At 41.4% G+C, this 17,340-nt stretch overlaps 1 protein-coding gene across 1 annotated transcript in view; it reads left to right on the top strand.

Moving 5' to 3' along the window:
- Positions 1–17,340, top strand: part of LOC113902491 (multidrug resistance-associated protein 4-like) — a 227,084-nt gene that overhangs the window by 26,343 nt on the left and 183,401 nt on the right. The window contains exons 5-8 of the mRNA XM_027557826.1: positions 786–875; positions 1,891–2,054; positions 14,264–14,389; positions 16,583–16,832. Coding sequence (XP_027413627.1) covers positions 786–875; positions 1,891–2,054; positions 14,264–14,389; positions 16,583–16,832 — 630 coding nt within the window. The remainder of the gene's footprint in view (positions 1–785; positions 876–1,890; positions 2,055–14,263; positions 14,390–16,582; positions 16,833–17,340) is intronic.

Here is a 17,340-nt window from a genome sequence, read left to right as displayed (position 1 = left end):
TATGCTAATTTTGTGTTTATTTTTTTGAGGAACAGCCATACTCTCTTCTATGGCAGCTATGTTGTTTTATATCCCCACTTTATCACTGATTTTTCTGGTTAACCTGAGGACTAAATGAAACAGGTTTATGAGCCATGAGACTCTGTTTGAATCTGACTGGTGGTCTTTGAAGTAGCTCATGGTGTCTGTTCAGGTTCCTCAGATCTCTAGGGCATTTTTCTTAACAAATAAAGGAATTGTGCAGCAGAGGCTGTGTTTTTTGTAAAGTCAGCAGACTGGCATTAAGAACAGAGGTTCCTCACAGGAACAGTGTTTTGAACATTATACTCACTCATTTCAGAATGAATAAACTAAGCCCAAAGTGTTTAAATGAGGTCCTCCACAGAATTAATAATCGATTCCAGATTTATAGTCTGTCCAAGTCCTCTAATTTCTTTCTTTAAGGTAGCCTTTCCACTCATCTAGTTTGGCTCAAATTTATTTTGGTTTGTTCTTAAGTCTAAATTAATATCCCTTTATCCTTCAGGCAGGTTCAAGTTCTTGAGAAGCAGGATGGGGGATTTTGCTTCTACCTCCTCCTCCCTTTGTTGTTCTTGGGGCGGGGCTGCCGCCACATTGAGGAGACGAAGGATGAATGTAGGTCCCTAGAGCCCTGCTGTTCGGGGTCACTCTCTTTGTCCTAGCACCGCTCAAGACCCCACAAAAACACACTCCATTTTGCTATGTTGTAATATTGACTTGGTATCACCTCAGCAATCCAATTCTCTGTATCTTTCTCTCACTAGGTACTTCGTCTGAGCAGCTCGGCCATGGGGAAGACCACCACAGGCCAGATAGTCAACCTGCTGTCCAACGATGTGAACAGGTTTGATCAGGTAAGCTGCTCCTGAGGGATTCTCTTCCATTTCCCATCCTTCTTACTGAATGTAGCTTATTGGGATGCCAGGTGCCAGGGTTTGGTGTCAGCCAGGGTTCTGTTGAGGACCTAAGACAAGGGTTCTTTTTATCCAACTCTCATTTCTTCTGTGTGCAACTTAGATGTAACAATGTGTGTTGTCCTGTGGATGAGAATTTTGTTTTTCTAATAATAGGCAGCAGGATTCTTTCCCAGCTTGGTTAGTGTTCCTAGGGGTCCCCCTGGTGTGGCCCTTCTTGGCACATGGTGTTGGTGTTGCTGGGCTGTCTTCCGCCTCCTCTGGATGATGAAGGCCTGGTGGGCAGGGGTTGTTCTTTCCCTGTTCAGTGCCTGCTGTATAGGGAGCCTGTGAGGAAGAATGCCAAGTGTGTGGTCCTCAGCCAGACACAACCTACTCTCTGCCATCCCCTCACACTCTTTTTTCCTGCTTACTTTATGAATAAATCATAGTACCCAGGTCATTGTAGCTGTTGGTCAGATCTGTACTGCACTAGACTGCTTCTCCTTCAAGTATTCATTCATCAAACATGAAGTAAGACTTCTACTCAGTTTCAGGGATAAATTAGGCTTAGTTTTTGTCCCCTAAAAGCCACAGCCTGTCAGGGAGGTAAATACTTAAGTAATTACTGGAGAGAGTAGTAGGTACCATAAAATAGGCTCTCCTGGGGAGATGGTGGCTGAATTTTGGAACAAAGAGAGTTTGGGGAAACCCTGAGCTCATCTGTGTTGTGGATAAAATTCAGATCTTCCTCACAGTGCTGCTGGTTGGGTTCTCCGTGGCTGGTCCTGTGCTGCCTCAGAACAGTGTCATCTGGGGTGGATGTGTGGATTTCTGCTTTAGCAGGTTTAAAATCCACGTGATCATTTCTGTTTTGGTTCCTGTATCTTCTTCACAAGCATATTATTTCTATACTATGTCCTTACTTGTGTTGTTTTTTTATAACATCCTAAGAAGGCTTATCTTTTTCTTTAAGGTAACGATGTTCTTGCACTATCTGTGGGTGGGGCCACTGCAGGCAATTGCAGTGACTGCCCTGCTCTGGATGGAAACAGGAATATCATGTCTTGCTGGGATGGCGGTTCTCATTTTCCTTCTGCTGTTGCAAAGCTGCTTTGGGATGTGGTTTTCATCACTCCGGTAAGTGAAACACTGGTTTTAAAAATAGGTAACATATATATCGGAGAAGGCAATGGCAATCTACTCCAGTACTCTTGCCTGGCAAATCCCATGGACGGAGGAGCCTGGTAGGCTGCAGTCCATGGGGTCGCTAGGAGTCAGACACGACTGAGCAACTTCACTTTTATTTTTCACTTTCATGCATTGGAGAAGGAAATGGCAACCCACTCCCTTGTTCTTGCCGGAAGAATCCCAGGGACGGGGGAGCCTGGTGGGCTGCCATCTCTAGGGTCGCACAGAGTCAGACACGACTGAAGCGAGTTAGCAGCAGCAGCAACAGCAACATATATTTGGTGACAACTACAATCTGTTGGATGCTTTTGTTTAAAAATAAAATGCCTTCTCTGGTCTCTTCTTTGTGTGTGTTGTAGACCCTTCAGGCTTATTTTAGCTGGTGGTGGCTCCAGCTTTAAGCTGAAGGATAATCTTGAAGCAGGAAAAGTTATGGGATTTTCCAGACGCTCCCAGCACTGTACCTGAATATGTAGAGTGTCCTTGAGCCCAATGTACCTATATTGAAGTTATTTAAACATTATTAAATAGTAATAATCCTATAGGCTCAATATTCGCTGCATGTATTTTTGTTATGCTTGGGTTAGAGTGATTTTTCCAATATATATATTCATGTCTTATTTTTAATTCAATGTTTCCATTAATTTATAAGTGTCTAAGGACAAAGTCAGTTTTGATTAATTTTCTAAATCAATCTGTTTAATTGGAGGCTAATTACTTTACACTATTGTGGTGATTTTTGCCATACATTGATATAAATCAGCCAAGTGTATATATGTGCCCCCCATCCTCACACCCCTCAAAACCTCCCTCCCCATCCCATCCCATCCCTCTGGGTTGTCCCAGTGTCCCAGCTTTGAGTGCCCTGTTTCATGCATCAAATTTGAACTGGTCAGATATTTCACATATGGCAATATACATGTTTCAATGCTGTTCTCTCAAATTATCCCACCCTCACCTTCTCCCACAGAGTCAGAAAGTCTGTTCTTTACATCTGTGTCTGTTTTGCTGTGTCACATATGGGGTCATTGTACTATCTTTCTAAATTCCATATATATGCATTAATAAACTGTATTGATGTTTTTCTTTCTGACTTACTTCACTCTGTAAAATAGGCTCCAGTTTCATCCACCTCATTAGAACTGATTCAAATGTGTTCTTTTTAATAGCTGAGTGATATTCTATTGTGTATATGTACCATGGCTTTCTTATCCATTCATCTGCTGATGGATATCTAGGTTGCTTCCATGTCCTGGCTATTTTAAACAGTGCTGTGATAAACATTGGGGTACACATGTCTCTTTCAATTCTGGTTTCCTCAGTGTATATGCCCAGCAGTGGGATTAGTGGGTAATATGGCAGTTCTCGGAGAAGGCAATGGCACCCCACTCCAGTACTCTTGCCTGGAAAATCCCATGGATGGAAGAGCCTGGTAGGCTGCAGTCCATGGGGTCGCTAAGAGTCAGGCACGACTAAGCGACTTCACTTTCACTTTTCTTTCTTTTTTTTTTTTTTGAACTTCAAGTTTTTATTTTTTTATTTTTTTTTCTTTTTATTTATTTATTTTTTTTTATTCTTCCAATTTTATTTTATTTTTAAACTTTACATAATTGTATTAGTTTTGCCAAATATCAAAATGAATCCGCCACAGGTATACATGTGTTCCCCATCCCGAACCCTCCTCCCTCCTCCCTCCCCATACCATCCCTCTGGGCCGTCCCAGTGCACCAGCCCCAAGCATCCAGCATCATGCATCGAACCTGGGGTTCACTTTCACTTTTCACTTTCATGCATTGGAGAAGGAAATGGCAACCCACTCCAGTATTCTTGCCTGGAGAATCCCAGGGACAGAGGAGCCTAGTGGGCTGCCGTCGATAGGGTCGCACAGAGTCGGACATGACTGAAGCGACTTAGCAGTAGCAGTAGCAGCAGTATGGCAGTTCTATTTCCAGTTTTTTAAGGAATCTCCACACTGTTCTCCAGAGTGGTTGTACTAGTTTGCATTCCCACCAACAGTGTAAGAGGGTTCCTTTTTCTCCACACCCTCTCCAGCATTTATTGTTTGTAGACTTTTTGATAGCAGCCATTCTGACTCACCATCATGAGATGGTAACTTGTGGTTTTGATTTGCATTTCTCTGATAATTAGTGATGTTGAGAATATTTTTGTGTGTTAGCCCTCTTTATGTCTTCTTTGGAAAAAATGTCTGTTTAGTTCTTTGGCCCATTTTTGGATTGGGTCATTTATTTTTCCAGTATTGAGCTGCATGAGCAGGTTGTATATTTTTAAGTTTAATTCTTTGTCAATTGCTTTGTTTGCTACTATTTCTCCCATTCTGAAGGCTGTCTTTTCACCTTGTTTATGGTTTCCTTCATTGTAAAAGAGCTTTTAAGTTTAACTAGTTCCCATTTGTTTATTTTTGCTTTTATTTCCATTACTCTGGGAGGTGGGTCATAGAGGATCTTTCTGTGATTTATGTCAGAGTGTTTTGCCTATGTTTTCCTCTAGGAGTCTTATAGTTTCTGGTCTTACATTTAGATCTTTCATCCATTTTGAGTTTATTTTTGTGTATGGTGTTAGAAAGTGTTCTAATCTCATTCATTTACAGGCAGTTGACCAGTTTCCCCAGCAAAACTTGTTAAGGAGATTGTCTTTTCTCCATTGCATATTTTTGCCTCCTTTGTCAAAGATAAGGTATCCATAGATAGGTGTGTGGATTTATCTCTGGACTTTCTGTTTTGTTCCATTGATCTATATTTCTGTCTTTGTGCCAGTACCATACTGTCTTGATGACTATAGCTTTGTAGTAGAGCCTGAAGTCAGGCAGGTTGATTCCTCCAGTTCCATTCTTCTTTCTCAAGATTGCTTTGGGTAGTCGAGGTTTGTTATATTTCCATACAAATTGTGAAATTATTTGTTCTAGTTCTCTGAAAAATACTGATGGTAGTTTGATAGGGATTGCATTGAATCTATAGATTGCTTTGGTTAGTATATTCATTTCCACTATATTGATTCTTTGATCCATGTTCAATACATGAACATGGTATATTTCTCCATCTATTTATGCCATCTTTGATTTCTTTCACCAGTGTTTTATAGTTTTCTATATACAGGTCTTTTGTTTCTTTAGGTAGATATATTCCTAAGTATTTTATTCTTTTCATTGCAGTGGTGAATGGAATTGTTTCCTTAATTTCTCTTTCTGTTTTCTCATTGTTATAGGAATGCAAGGATTTCTATGTATTAATTTTATATCCTGAAACTTTACTATACTCATTGACTAGCTCTTGTAATTTTCTGGTGGTGTCTTTAGGATTTTCTATATAGAGGATCATGTCATCTGTAAACAGTGACATGTAAACTGTAAACTTCTTTTCCAGTCTGGATTCCTTTTATTTCTTTTTCTGCTCTAATTGTTGTGGCCAAAACTTCCAAAACTAGGTTGAATAGTAGTGGTGAGAGTGGGCAACTTTGTCTTGTTCCTGACTTTAGGGGAAATGCTTTCTATTTTTCGCCATTGAACATAATGTTTGCTGTGGGTTTATCACATGTAGCTTTTATTACATAGAAGTATGTTCCTTCTATGCCTGCTTTCTGGAGGGTTTTTTTTTTTATCATAAATGGATGTTGAAATTTATCAAAGGCTTTCTCTGCATCTATTGAGATAATCATATGATTTTTATCTTTCAATTTGTTAATGTGGTGTATCACATTGATTGATCTGCAAATATCAATGAATCCTTGAATCCCTGGGTTAAAGCCCACTTGGTCATGATGTATGATCTTTTAAATATGTTTTTGGATTCTCTTTGCTGGAATTTTGAGAATTTTTACATCTATGTTAATCAGTGATATTGGCCTGGAGTTTTCTTTTTTTGTGGCATCTTTGTCTGATTTTGATATTAGGGTGATGGTGGCCTCATAGAATTAGTTTGGGAGTTTCCCTTCCTCTGCAATTTTCTGGAAGAGTTTGAGTAGGATAGGTGTTAGCTCTTCTCTAAATATTTGGTAGAATTCACCTATGAAGCCATCAGGTCCTGGGCTTTTGTTTGCTGGAAGATTTTTGATTACAGTTCTGATTTCCATGTTTGTGATGGGTCTGTTAAGATTTTCTATTTCTTTCTGGTTCAATTTTGGAAGGTTGTACTTTCCTAAGAATTCATCCATTTCTTCCAAGTTGGCCATTTTATTGGCATATAATTGCTGATACTAGTCTCTCATGATCCTTTGTATTTCTGTGTTGTCTCTTGTGATTTCTCCATTTTCATTTCTAATTTTGTTCATTTGTATCTTCTCCATTTTTTTCCTTGATGAGTCTGGCTAATGATTTACCTATTTTATTTACCTTCTCAAGGAAGCAGCTTTTAGTTCTGTTGATTTTTACATAGTCTCCTTTGTTTCTTTTTTTATTAATTTCTGCTCTAATTTTTATGATTTCTTTCTTTCTACTAACCCTGGGGTTCTTCATTTTTTTTTTCTAATTGGTTTAGGTGTAAACATAGATTATTTATTTGATTTTTCTCTTGTTTCTTGAGGTAAGCGTGTATTGATATGAACCTTCGTTTTAGCACTGCTTTTACTGAATCCCATAGGTTTTGAGTTGTTGGGTTTGAGTTGTTGTTTGAGTTGTTGTTCATTTTAATTTGTTTCTATGCATATTTTGATTTCCTTTTTGATTTCTTCCATGATTTGCTGGTTATTCAGAAGTGTGTTGTTTAGCATCCATGTTTGTATTTTTAATAGTTTTTTCCCTCTAGTTGACATCTAATCTTACCACGTTGTGATCCAAAAAGATGCTTGAAATGATTTCAATTTTTTTGAATTTACTAAGGCTAGATTTATCGCCCAGGATGTGATCTATCCTGGTGAATGTTCCGTGTGCTCTTGAGAAAAAGGTGAAATTCATTGTTTTGGGTGAAATGTCCTATATATATCAGTTAGGTCTAACTGGTCCATTGTATCATTTAAAGTTTGTGTTTCCTTGCTAATTTTCTGTTTGGTTGATCTATCCATAGGTGTGAGTGGGGTACTAAATTTTCCACTATTATTGTGTTACTGTTAATTTCCCCTTTCAAACCTGTTAGCATTTGCCCTATGTTTTGGGTGTTTGAAAGTGAAAGTGACTCAGTCGTGTCCGACTCTTTGCAACCCCATAGACATTACAGTCCATGGAATTCTCCAGGCCAGAATACTGGAGTAGGTAACCTTTCCCTTCTCCAGGGAATCTTCCCATCCCAGGGATTGAACCTAGGTCTCCTGCATTGCAGGCAGATTCTTTACCAGCTGAACCAAAAGGGAAGCCCAAGAATACTGGAAGAGGTCTCCTATCCCTTCTCCAGCAGATCTTCCTGATCCAGGAATCAAACCAGGGTCTCCCATGTTGCAGTCAGATTCTTTACCAGCTGAGCCAGAAGGAAGCCCAAGAATACTGGAGTGGATAGCCTATCCCTTCTGTAGCAGATCTTCCTGACCCAGGAATCAAATCAGGGTCTCCTGAATTGCAGGCAGATTATTTACAAACTGAGCTATGAGGGAAGCCCTTGTTGGGTGTATGTATATTTATAATTGTTATATATTCTTCTTGGATTGGTCCTTTGACCATTATGTAGTGTCCTTCTTTGTCTCTTTTCATAGCCTTTCTTTCAAAGTCTATTTTATCTGATATGAGTATGGCTACTACTACTTTTGTTTGGTTTATATTTGCATGAAATACCTTTTCTAGCTCTTCACTTTCAGTCTGTATGTGTCCCTTGGTTTGAGGTAGGTCTCTTATAGACAGCATATTTGTTTTTGTATCTTTTCAGCCAGTCTTTGTCTTTTGGTTGGGGCGTTCAACCCATTTACATTTAAGGTAATTATTGATAATTATGATCCTGTTGCCATTTATTTTATTGTTTTGGGTTTGAGTTTATAAACCTTTTCTGTGTTTCCTGTCTAGAGAAGATCCTTTAACATTTGTTGAAGATCCAGTTTGGTGGTGCTGAATTCTCTCAGCTTTTGCTTGTCTGTAAAGGTTTTAATTTCTCCTTCATATTTGAATAAGGTGCTTGCTGGGTATAGTAATATGGGTTGTAGGTTTTTCTCTTTCAACACTTTAAGTACGTCCTGCCATTCTTTTCTGGCCTGAAGAGTTTCTATTGAAAGGTCAGCTGTTACCTTTATGGGGATCTCCATGTGGACTATTTGTTGCTTTTCCCTTGCTGCTTTTAATATTTTCTCTTTGTGTTTGATCTTTGTTACTTTGATTAATATGTGTCTTGGGGTGTTTCACCTTGGGTTTATCCTGTTTGGGACTCTCTGGGTTTCTTGGACTTTGGTGCCTATTTCCTTCCCTATTTTAGGGAAGTTTTCAACTATTGTCTCCTCAAATTTTCTCATGCCCTTTCTTTTTATCTTCTTCTTCTGGGAGTCCTATGATTTGAATGTTGGGGTATTTTACATTGTCCCAGAGGTCTCTGAGGTTGTCCTCAGTTCTTTAATTTTTATTTTTTCCTCTCTGCTTCATTTGTTTCCACCATGCTATCTTACATCTCACTTATCCTATCTTCTGCCTCAATTATTTCTATTTTTTGGTTCCCCCAGAGGGCTTTTGGTCTCAGTTATTACATTATTCATTATTGATTGACTCTTCTTTATCTCTTCTAGGTCCTTGTTAAACACTTCTTGTGTCTTCTCAATCCTTGTCTCTAATCTATCTGTAACTCCATTTTGTTTTCAAGATTTTGGATCATCTTTACTATCATTATTCAGAATTCTTTTTCAGGTAGACTCCCTATCTCCTCCTCTTTTGTTTGATTTTGTGGGCATTTATCATGTTCCTTTACCTGCTGAATATTTCTCTGCCTTTTCATTTTGTTTAGATTGCTGGATTTGGGGTGCCCTTTCTGTATGCTGGCAGTTCATGGTTCATCTGTATTGTGGAGCCTTCTCCCTGTGGGTGGGGTTGGACTAGTGGCTTGTCAAGGTTTCCTGGTTAGGGGAGCTTGTGTCTGTGTTCTGGTGGGTGGAAATGGATCTTTTCTCTCTGAAGTGCCATGAAGTGTCCAGTAGTGAGTTTTGGGGTGTCTGTGGGTTTGGCATGGCTTTGGGCAGCCTGTCTTTTAATGCTCAGGGCTGTGTTCCTGCTTTATTGGAGAATTAGCATGGCATATCTTGCTCTGGAACTTGTTAACTCTTGGGTGGAGCTGGTTTCAGTGTAGGAATGTATGCTTTTGGGTGAACTCTTGTCTATTAATATTCCCTGGAATCAGGAGTTCCCTGATGTTCTCAAGTTCTGGAGTTAAACCTTCTCCCTCTGGCTTTCAGTCTTATTCTTACGGTAGCCTCAAGACTTCTCCATCCATATAACACAGATGATAAAACATCTAGGTTAATGGTGAAACAATTCTCCACACCAAGGGACACCCAGAGAGGTTCACAGACTTGCATGGAGAAGAGAAGAGGGAGAAGGGAGATAGAGATGACCAGCAGGAAAAGAGGGGGAGTCAAAAGGGAAGAGAGCAATCTAGCCAGTAATCAATTCCCTAAGCCATGAAATTAAAAGACGCTTACTCCTTGGAAGGAAAGTTATGACCAACCTAGATAGCATATTCAAAAGCAGAGACATTACATTGCCAACAAAGGTTCGTCTAGTCAAGGCTATGGTTTTTCCTGTGGTCATGTATGGATGTGAGAGTTGGACTGTGAAGAAAGCTGAGCGCCGAAGAATTGATGCTTTTGAACTGTGGTGTTGGAGAAGACTCTTGAGAGTCCCTTGGACTGCAAGGAGATCCAAGCAGTCCATTCTGAAGGAGATCAGCCCTGGGATTTCTTTGGAAGGACTGATGCTAAAGCTGAAACTCCAGTACTTTGGCCACCTCATGTGAAGAGTTGACTCATTGGAAAAGACTGGGGGCAGGAGGAGAAGGGGACGACAGAGGATGAGATGGCTGGATGGCATCACTGATTCAATGGACGTGAGTCTGAGTGAACTCCGGGAGTTTGTGATGGACAGGGAGGCCTGGTGTGCTGCGATTCATGGGGTCGCAAAGAGTCGGACACGACTGAGCGACTGAACTGAACTGAACTGAAGTGCTCTCCACAGTCTGGAACACCCAAAGCGATTCACAGAGTTACACAGAGAAAAACGAGGAGGGAGATAGAGATGTGACCAGGAGGGAGAGGGGGAGTCAAAAGGGGAGAGACCGATCTAGCCTGTAATCAGTTTCCTAAGTGTTCTCCACAGCCCAGAACACCCAGAGACATTCACAGAGTTAAGTAGAGAAGAGAAAGAGGAGGGAGGAGATATAGGTGACCTGGGGGAGAAAAGGGAGAGTCAAAAACGGAGACAGCAATAAAGCCAGCCAGCAATTTATGGCAGAAAGTGAAGAGGAACTCAAAAGCCTCTTGATGAAAGTGAAAGAGGAGAGTGAAAAAGTTGGCTTAAAGCTCAACATTCAGAAAATGAAGATCATGGCATCCAGTCCCACCACTTCATGGGAAATAGATGGGGAAACAGTGGAAACAGTGTCAGACTTTATTTTTCTGTGCTCCAAAATCACTACAGATGGTGACTGCAGCCATGAAATTAAAAGACGCTTACTCCTTGGAAGGAAGGTTATGACCAACCTAGATAGCATATTGAAAAGCAGAGACATTACTTTGCCAACAAAGTTTCGTTTAGTCAAGGCTTTGGTTTTTCCTGTGGTCATGTATGGATGTGAGAGTTGGACTGTGAAGAAGGCTGAGCACTGAAAAATTGATGCTTTTGAACTGTGGTGTTGGAGAAGACTCTTGAGAGTCCCTTGGACTGCAAGGAGATCCAAGCAGTCCATTCTGAAGGAGATCAGCCCTGGGATTTCTTTGGAAGGACTGATGCTAAAGCTGAAACTCCAGTACTTTGGCCACGTCATGCGAAGAGTTGACTCATTGGAAAAGACTCTGATGCTGGGAGGGATTGGGGGCAGGAGGAGAAGGGGACGCCAGAGGATGAGATGGCTGGATGGCATCACTGACTCGATGGACGTGAGTCTCAGTGAACTCCAGGAGTTGGTGATGGACAGGGAGGCCTGGCATGCTGCGATTCATGGGGTCACAAAGAGTCGGACACGACTGAGCGACTGATCTGATCTGATCTGAAGTGAAAATGGGTACTGAAGATTATATTCCTAAAGGTACAAAATTGAAAACAAATACCAAAAAGCAAAGATTAAAAATCTAATATAGAAGTTAGACTCTCAGAAATACAATATTAAAATTACAAAACAAAATCAATCACAGAAATTATGAAAAAAATATATGAATTTGGTTTAAAAATGGGGTCTTTTTTTGCAAGATAATAGTAGGTTATAAAAATGAATATTAAAGGAATAATAAGGAACTTAAAAATTAAAAAGTTTTACTAAAATAGTAAAAATATATCTAGGGATTTCTCTGGAGCTGTTGTGGGCAGTGTGGGGTCAGTTCAGTTTCAGATAGTTCCTTGTTCCAGCTTGTACTTCTTCTCAAGGTCTATAGGCCCCCTCCAGTGCTTAGTCAATGTTAACTACAGGGTTTTAATCTGTTGCACCTGTCACTTCCAGAGTGGTTCCCTAATTCTTTGTTTATTTTGGCTTTCTCTGTTTGCAAGCCTCTTCAGTGTCTAATTTCCAGCCTGACACAAAGGGGTGAAGGTGGTCGCTTATTTAGGCTCACTTGTTCAGTTGTGTTGTGGGGAGGGAGGGACAATGCAAACAGGTTTCTCTGGCATGTGTGGGGAATGTTCACAGTGTAAGGACCACACTGGGTTTGCCAAAGCTCAAGGTGGCATATGTTCCCTGGGTCTACACTGCTCAGGCTCCAGGCTACTCTGCAGGGGCACTGTCCAAAGTGGGCCTGCCATTTCATGCACTTCCCAGGTCTAAGCTGCTCAGGTTCTTGGGTACTCCACAAGGGCACAGACTCATTTGGGCATGCGTTTTGTGCCTTTTCCAGGTTGAAGCAGCTCAGGCGACCAGGTACTTGGTGAGCACACTGTCCCTGGTGGGCTGTGCATCTTAATCACCTCCCTGGTCCCATCTGCTTGGTGTCCCGTGTGTGTCACAAGAGCATGGTCTCAGGTGTGCCATGTGAGAGGTGTGTCTCCTTTGCGGAGCTGGTCTCAGGCTGCGACCCTCCTGGCAGATGTCCAGGATCCCAGGTGTTTGGTGGAAGATGCCGGTCCCTGGGGCGGAGATTGCAGCAGCCCCTTGCCTTGTGGCTTTGGGTGTCACATACCTGCCTGTCTGCCTCTGGGGAGCTGTGGGGGAGGGGCCTGTATGCAGCCAGCTAGCTCTTCTTTGGTGTTAGCTCAATCCTTTGTTCTGTGAGCAGGCCAGGCTGTGTGTCAGAGCCTTTCGTGGGCAAGTTCTCTCTCTCTTTTTTTTCTTTCTGGCAATCCCACAGTTTGGGTTGCTATCTTGTGTTCAGTTCAGTTCAGTTCAGTCGCTCAGTCGTGTCCGATTCTTTGCGACCCCATGAATCGCAGCACACCAAGCCTCCCTGTCCATCACAAACTCCCGGAGTTCACTCAAACTCAAGTCCATCGAGTCAGTGATGCCATCCAGCCATCTCATCCTCTGTCGTCCCCTTCTCCTCCTGCCCCCAATCCCTCCCAGCATCAGAGTCTTTTCCAATGAGTCAACTCTTCGCATGAGGTGGCCAAAGTACTGGAGTTTCAGCTTCAGCATCATTCCCTCCAAAGAAATCTCATGTTAGCTCCCTCAGATTGTCCTCAGGGCATTCAGGCCTGGTCCTTACACTAAGTACTGATTATGCAGCCCGTGCCTCCCTGTCCAGTCCCACTTGTTGGTAGCAGACGTGAGTGTCTGGGCTACTTCTCTGCTGGCAGCTGTGGTTAGGTGCATATTCTGTGTTTTTTTTTTTTTTTCCCCTACCGGTTATGTTGCCCTCTGAGATTCTAAAACTCCCCAAAGACCTGCCTGTGAGAGGGTTTCCTACTGTGTGGAAACTCCTTCTTCATGACTCCCTCCCCAGAACAGGTTTCTGTCTCTAACTCTGTCTCTCTTTTTGTCTTTTATATTTTGTCCTACCTCTTTTTAAAGAGAATAGGGCTGCCTTTATAGGTGCCTGGTATCCTCCACCAGTGTTTAGAAGTTGTTTTGTGGAAGTTGCTCAGCATGCAAATGATCTTTTGATGAATTTGTGGGGCAAAAGTGGTCTCCCCATCCTATTCCTCTGCCATCTTGGGACCACCTCCAGTCTTGATTAATTATGTCTTTATTAGGATTTTCCTGGTGGCCCAGATGGTAAAGCATCTGCCTACAATGCAGGAGACCTGGGTTCGATCCCTGGGTCGGAAAGATCCTCTGGCGAAGGAAATGGGAACCCACTCCAGTACTCTTGCCTGGAAAATCCCCTGGACAGAGGAGTGTGGTAGGCTACAGTTCATGGGGTTGCAAAGAGTTGGACACAGCTGAGCGACTTCACTTTCACTTTCAAAGTCCCACAGTTTCAGCAGCATATGTGATAGAAAAGTAACTGGTGATGAAGGGCCTAATGGTGAGGAGTTAGAGCTGAGGCAGGTTCCAGAGGGTTGTAAGTGGGTCATTGTCCAGATTGTCAGGTTGTGAAGGTGTGTTGTTTAAAGCTAGTTGAGTTCTTTTGTGTCTGTGTGTACCATTACATACATGTGGTATTTGTCTGCACTTGAAATTTCTTTTCCTCTCTTTGCTGTGGAGAGATGTTCCTTATCCTTAGAGGCCCTGTTCCAGTGCTACAAGGTCTCTGAAGTTTTTCTTGTTCTCCTTTCCTGATGTTATTAACAGCCTCATCTTTTCTGTTTCCCAGAATTTTACTCCTATTTTATTACAGCACAGACACTGTCTTCCTGTGAGTTCCTTTTTGCCTTTTCTGTTCAACCACCATCTTCTTGGGCAGATGGTTTGTATCTGACTCACTTCAGGTCTTCCTTGGCTGTTACTGCTGTTCTCTGAGTTGGTCTTTGAATTAGGCTGAATTGTTGACTTCCTAGAAGTCTTTTTCTCCATTTGTACTTTAAATATGACCTGCCTGTGATGTCACCACAGAAGAGCTGTAGGGAATCATTTGATTTATGGTCCCTTTCTGTGCCCCCTGCTGCTGATGCTACAGAAAGTTAGGCTGTGATCACTAAGGCTTATCTCTCACGTCTGTCCTCTTAGGAGTAAGACCGCAGCTCTCACAGACGACAGGATCAGGACCATGAGTGAATTTATAAGTGGCATCAGAACAATAAAAATGAATGCTTGGGAAAAGTCACTTATAGACCTTATTACCAGATTGAGAAGGTAAGTTTTTGTATATATCACACCATATTTTTGTACTCCCCTCCACATTTTTTTATTGAATTTACTTATTATTTTTGGAGGATAATTACTTTACAATGTTGTGGTGGTCTCTGCTATACATATATGTATATGTATATGTATACGTATACGTATATATATATCCCCATCTTCCTGAATCTCCACCTTCCACTCCCCCATTCCACCTCTCTAGGTTGTCACAAACCACCAGGCTAGAATCCCTGTGTTATATAGCAGCTCCCTGCTAGTTATCTATTTTACACATGACAGCATATACATGTCAATGCTACTTTCTCAATTTGTCCTACCTTCTCCCTCCTGTTTTGTGTCTCTGAGATTGTTCTCTGTATCTGTGTCTCCATTTATTCTCTGTGAATAGGTTCATCAGTTCTATTTTTCTAGATTCCATATATATGCATTAATATTTGCTTTTCTCTTTCTGACTTACCTCACTCTGTATAACAGGTTCTAGGTTCACCTACGTTACTATACTTGACTTTTCTGAATAAATTTTGAAGTCTTACCAAATTTTTCACATTATGATGAATTTAAATACTAGGCACTCCACCCCCAACATGTGGCAGAAAGTTTAAGTAGAATAGGGGAGATGTCATTTTAGCCTGCTCTTCCACTTACTGTCTTCTTAACGGAAAAATTTATATATGCCTCTTATTTATAAAGAAATGAATTTCCAAGTATTTCTTAGTACTGCAAACCCCCAAAAAGCAGTAATTTCAAGATGTTAGTATTTTTTTCCTGTCTTTTATATTTATTTTTACCTAACAATACTCCTTAGCTTTTTCACTGTCTGTAAAGTTCTTTCACATATGGAAGTCAATTACAAAAGAACTCCACAAGGTAAGTTTTGTTTTCATACCCAATATAGAAACATAAACAGAGACATGATGGTTAAATGTTTCAGATAGCAGAGTATGTAATTGCTGGAAATCTTTCTTCTGATGATGATAGCAGGTGTATTTTCTGTTCCTCCATGACATCTGTCCTATATTGGTGGAGTTTGTGTGTGAGGCAGTTTCCTCTCTCTGCCCCAGCTGACATCCTCTTCTTTGCACAGTTTTGGATCTTGGGCAGAAGCTGGTTTTCTGTCTCTTCTCTTGAAGCAGGTGGCCTTTGCCTGTTGTCAATGCAGGGTAGAGGATGGCTTGTTGTCATTATTTAGTCTCTAAATTGTGTCTGTCTCTTTGTGACCCTATGCAGTATAGCCGGCCATGCTCTTGTGTCCATGGGATTTTCCAGGCAAGAATAGTGGAGTGGGTTGCCATTTCCTTCTCCACAGAAGATGCTAGTATTTGAGATGATGACATTCAAACTAAAACTATAGTTTGATGTAGTACATATGGTGAGATTATAGAGATTGTATGTAACTGTATCAGGCAAAATTTTATGAATCATTATTATTCATACAGAGCCATGAAAACACTATGTTGTTTTCTTTGTAGAGTACTTTTCTACATTCTCTTGTCTACGGTATTTTTCTACATCTTTCATTTAAATATCTGATGAGTGTTTTACTCCAGCACAGGGTACTTAGAATTCTCTGGCATCTCCCTGTCACTTCTTACTTTGCACCTTTTCAGGGGCCCTCCCTCTGATGGGAATACAGTCTTATCCTCCTTATTCTCTGGCCTTTGCCAACCCTGACTTCAGCTTATCTTCTCAAGATTCACATTTCATGCAACTTGCTCTCACTCCACTGCTCCGTGTTACACAACTCTGCTCTGAGCTCCTGTGGGGGCTGTGTGGCTGCCTCTGTCTAATGTCTTGGTGTGTCACAGTTCTGGGGTGTCTTATTCTCTTCCCTCACAAGTTCAGGAACTCCTGGAGGGGATGGGCTGTGTCTTTCTATCATCAGTGAGGAGCCTGGCCCAGGACTTGTGGTTTTGAATGCTTGTTGAATGAATGATCAAACCCAGTCTCATTGGTTCAAAATGTTTAAAAAACTGTGACTCTAAGTCTTCTTTTAGTTGGAAGAGTGAAGTGGTGCTGCAGAGTGTGGTCCTGGTTTGGGGGCAGACCTCCAGGTGTGCACTGTGTAGTGTTTCCATGATGTGAGGGATAGTTTATCTGTGCCCACTCCCTCAAAAGTGGTCACTCACACAGGGCACTTGGAGGTCGATGATTGCTTTAAAATCTGTTTTCTACTCTCTTTTCCAGGAAGGAAATTTCCAAGATTCTGAAAAGTTCCTACCTTAGAGGAATGAATTTGGCATCATTTTTTGCTGTAACCAAAATCATGATTTTTGTCACCTTCATCACCAATGGGACTCTCGACAAGGTGATTACAGCCAGCCAAGTGTTTGTGGTGGTGACGCTGTATGAGGCTCTGCGGTTTACAAGCACCCTCTACTTCCCCATGGCCATCGAGAAGGTGTCAGAGGCTGTCGTCAGCATCCGAAGAATCAAGGTTTGAGAACAAATAACTTTTTAAAGTTGTAGGTGTATTTTACATAAAATGCCTTCTTTTATTTGTTGTGACTGTGTGTCAGTTAGGTGAGGTTTAGCTCTGTGCCAAAGCTGGTAGTCATTCCAAACTCTCTTATGTGATGGAGAATATACTTTCTTTTTTGATAGAGTATATTATAAATATCATAGGTTCCCTGTTCATTTGTGGGCAGCAGTAGCCGCAGTACAGGACTCTCTCCATACAAGTGATGATGTCAGGGTGATTAGTATGTCTAAAGACAAGAGAAGAGAACCGGTTGCCTCTCCTGTGCTAACTCAAATGACTAGATAGTGACTGTGCACAGTCCTGGAGTGAACAGGATTCCTCTCTGGACTGGGAGGGAAAAAGATTGCTGAGAGCTCCTTGCTCTCAGCAATCTAAGGAAGATTCACTTAGTTCTCTTGGAAAAGGGTTCTTTCTTTATGGATGGCTTGCTTGTTAATTTCTGAGCCTGCCATTTGGATCTGCC

Source organism: Bos indicus x Bos taurus, chromosome 12, assembly GCF_003369695.1.
Source record: "Bos indicus x Bos taurus breed Angus x Brahman F1 hybrid chromosome 12, Bos_hybrid_MaternalHap_v2.0, whole genome shotgun sequence".
NCBI classification, from domain to species: domain Eukaryota; kingdom Metazoa; phylum Chordata; class Mammalia; order Artiodactyla; family Bovidae; genus Bos; species Bos indicus x Bos taurus.
This window is presented reverse-complemented; position numbering and strand designations above follow the sequence as displayed.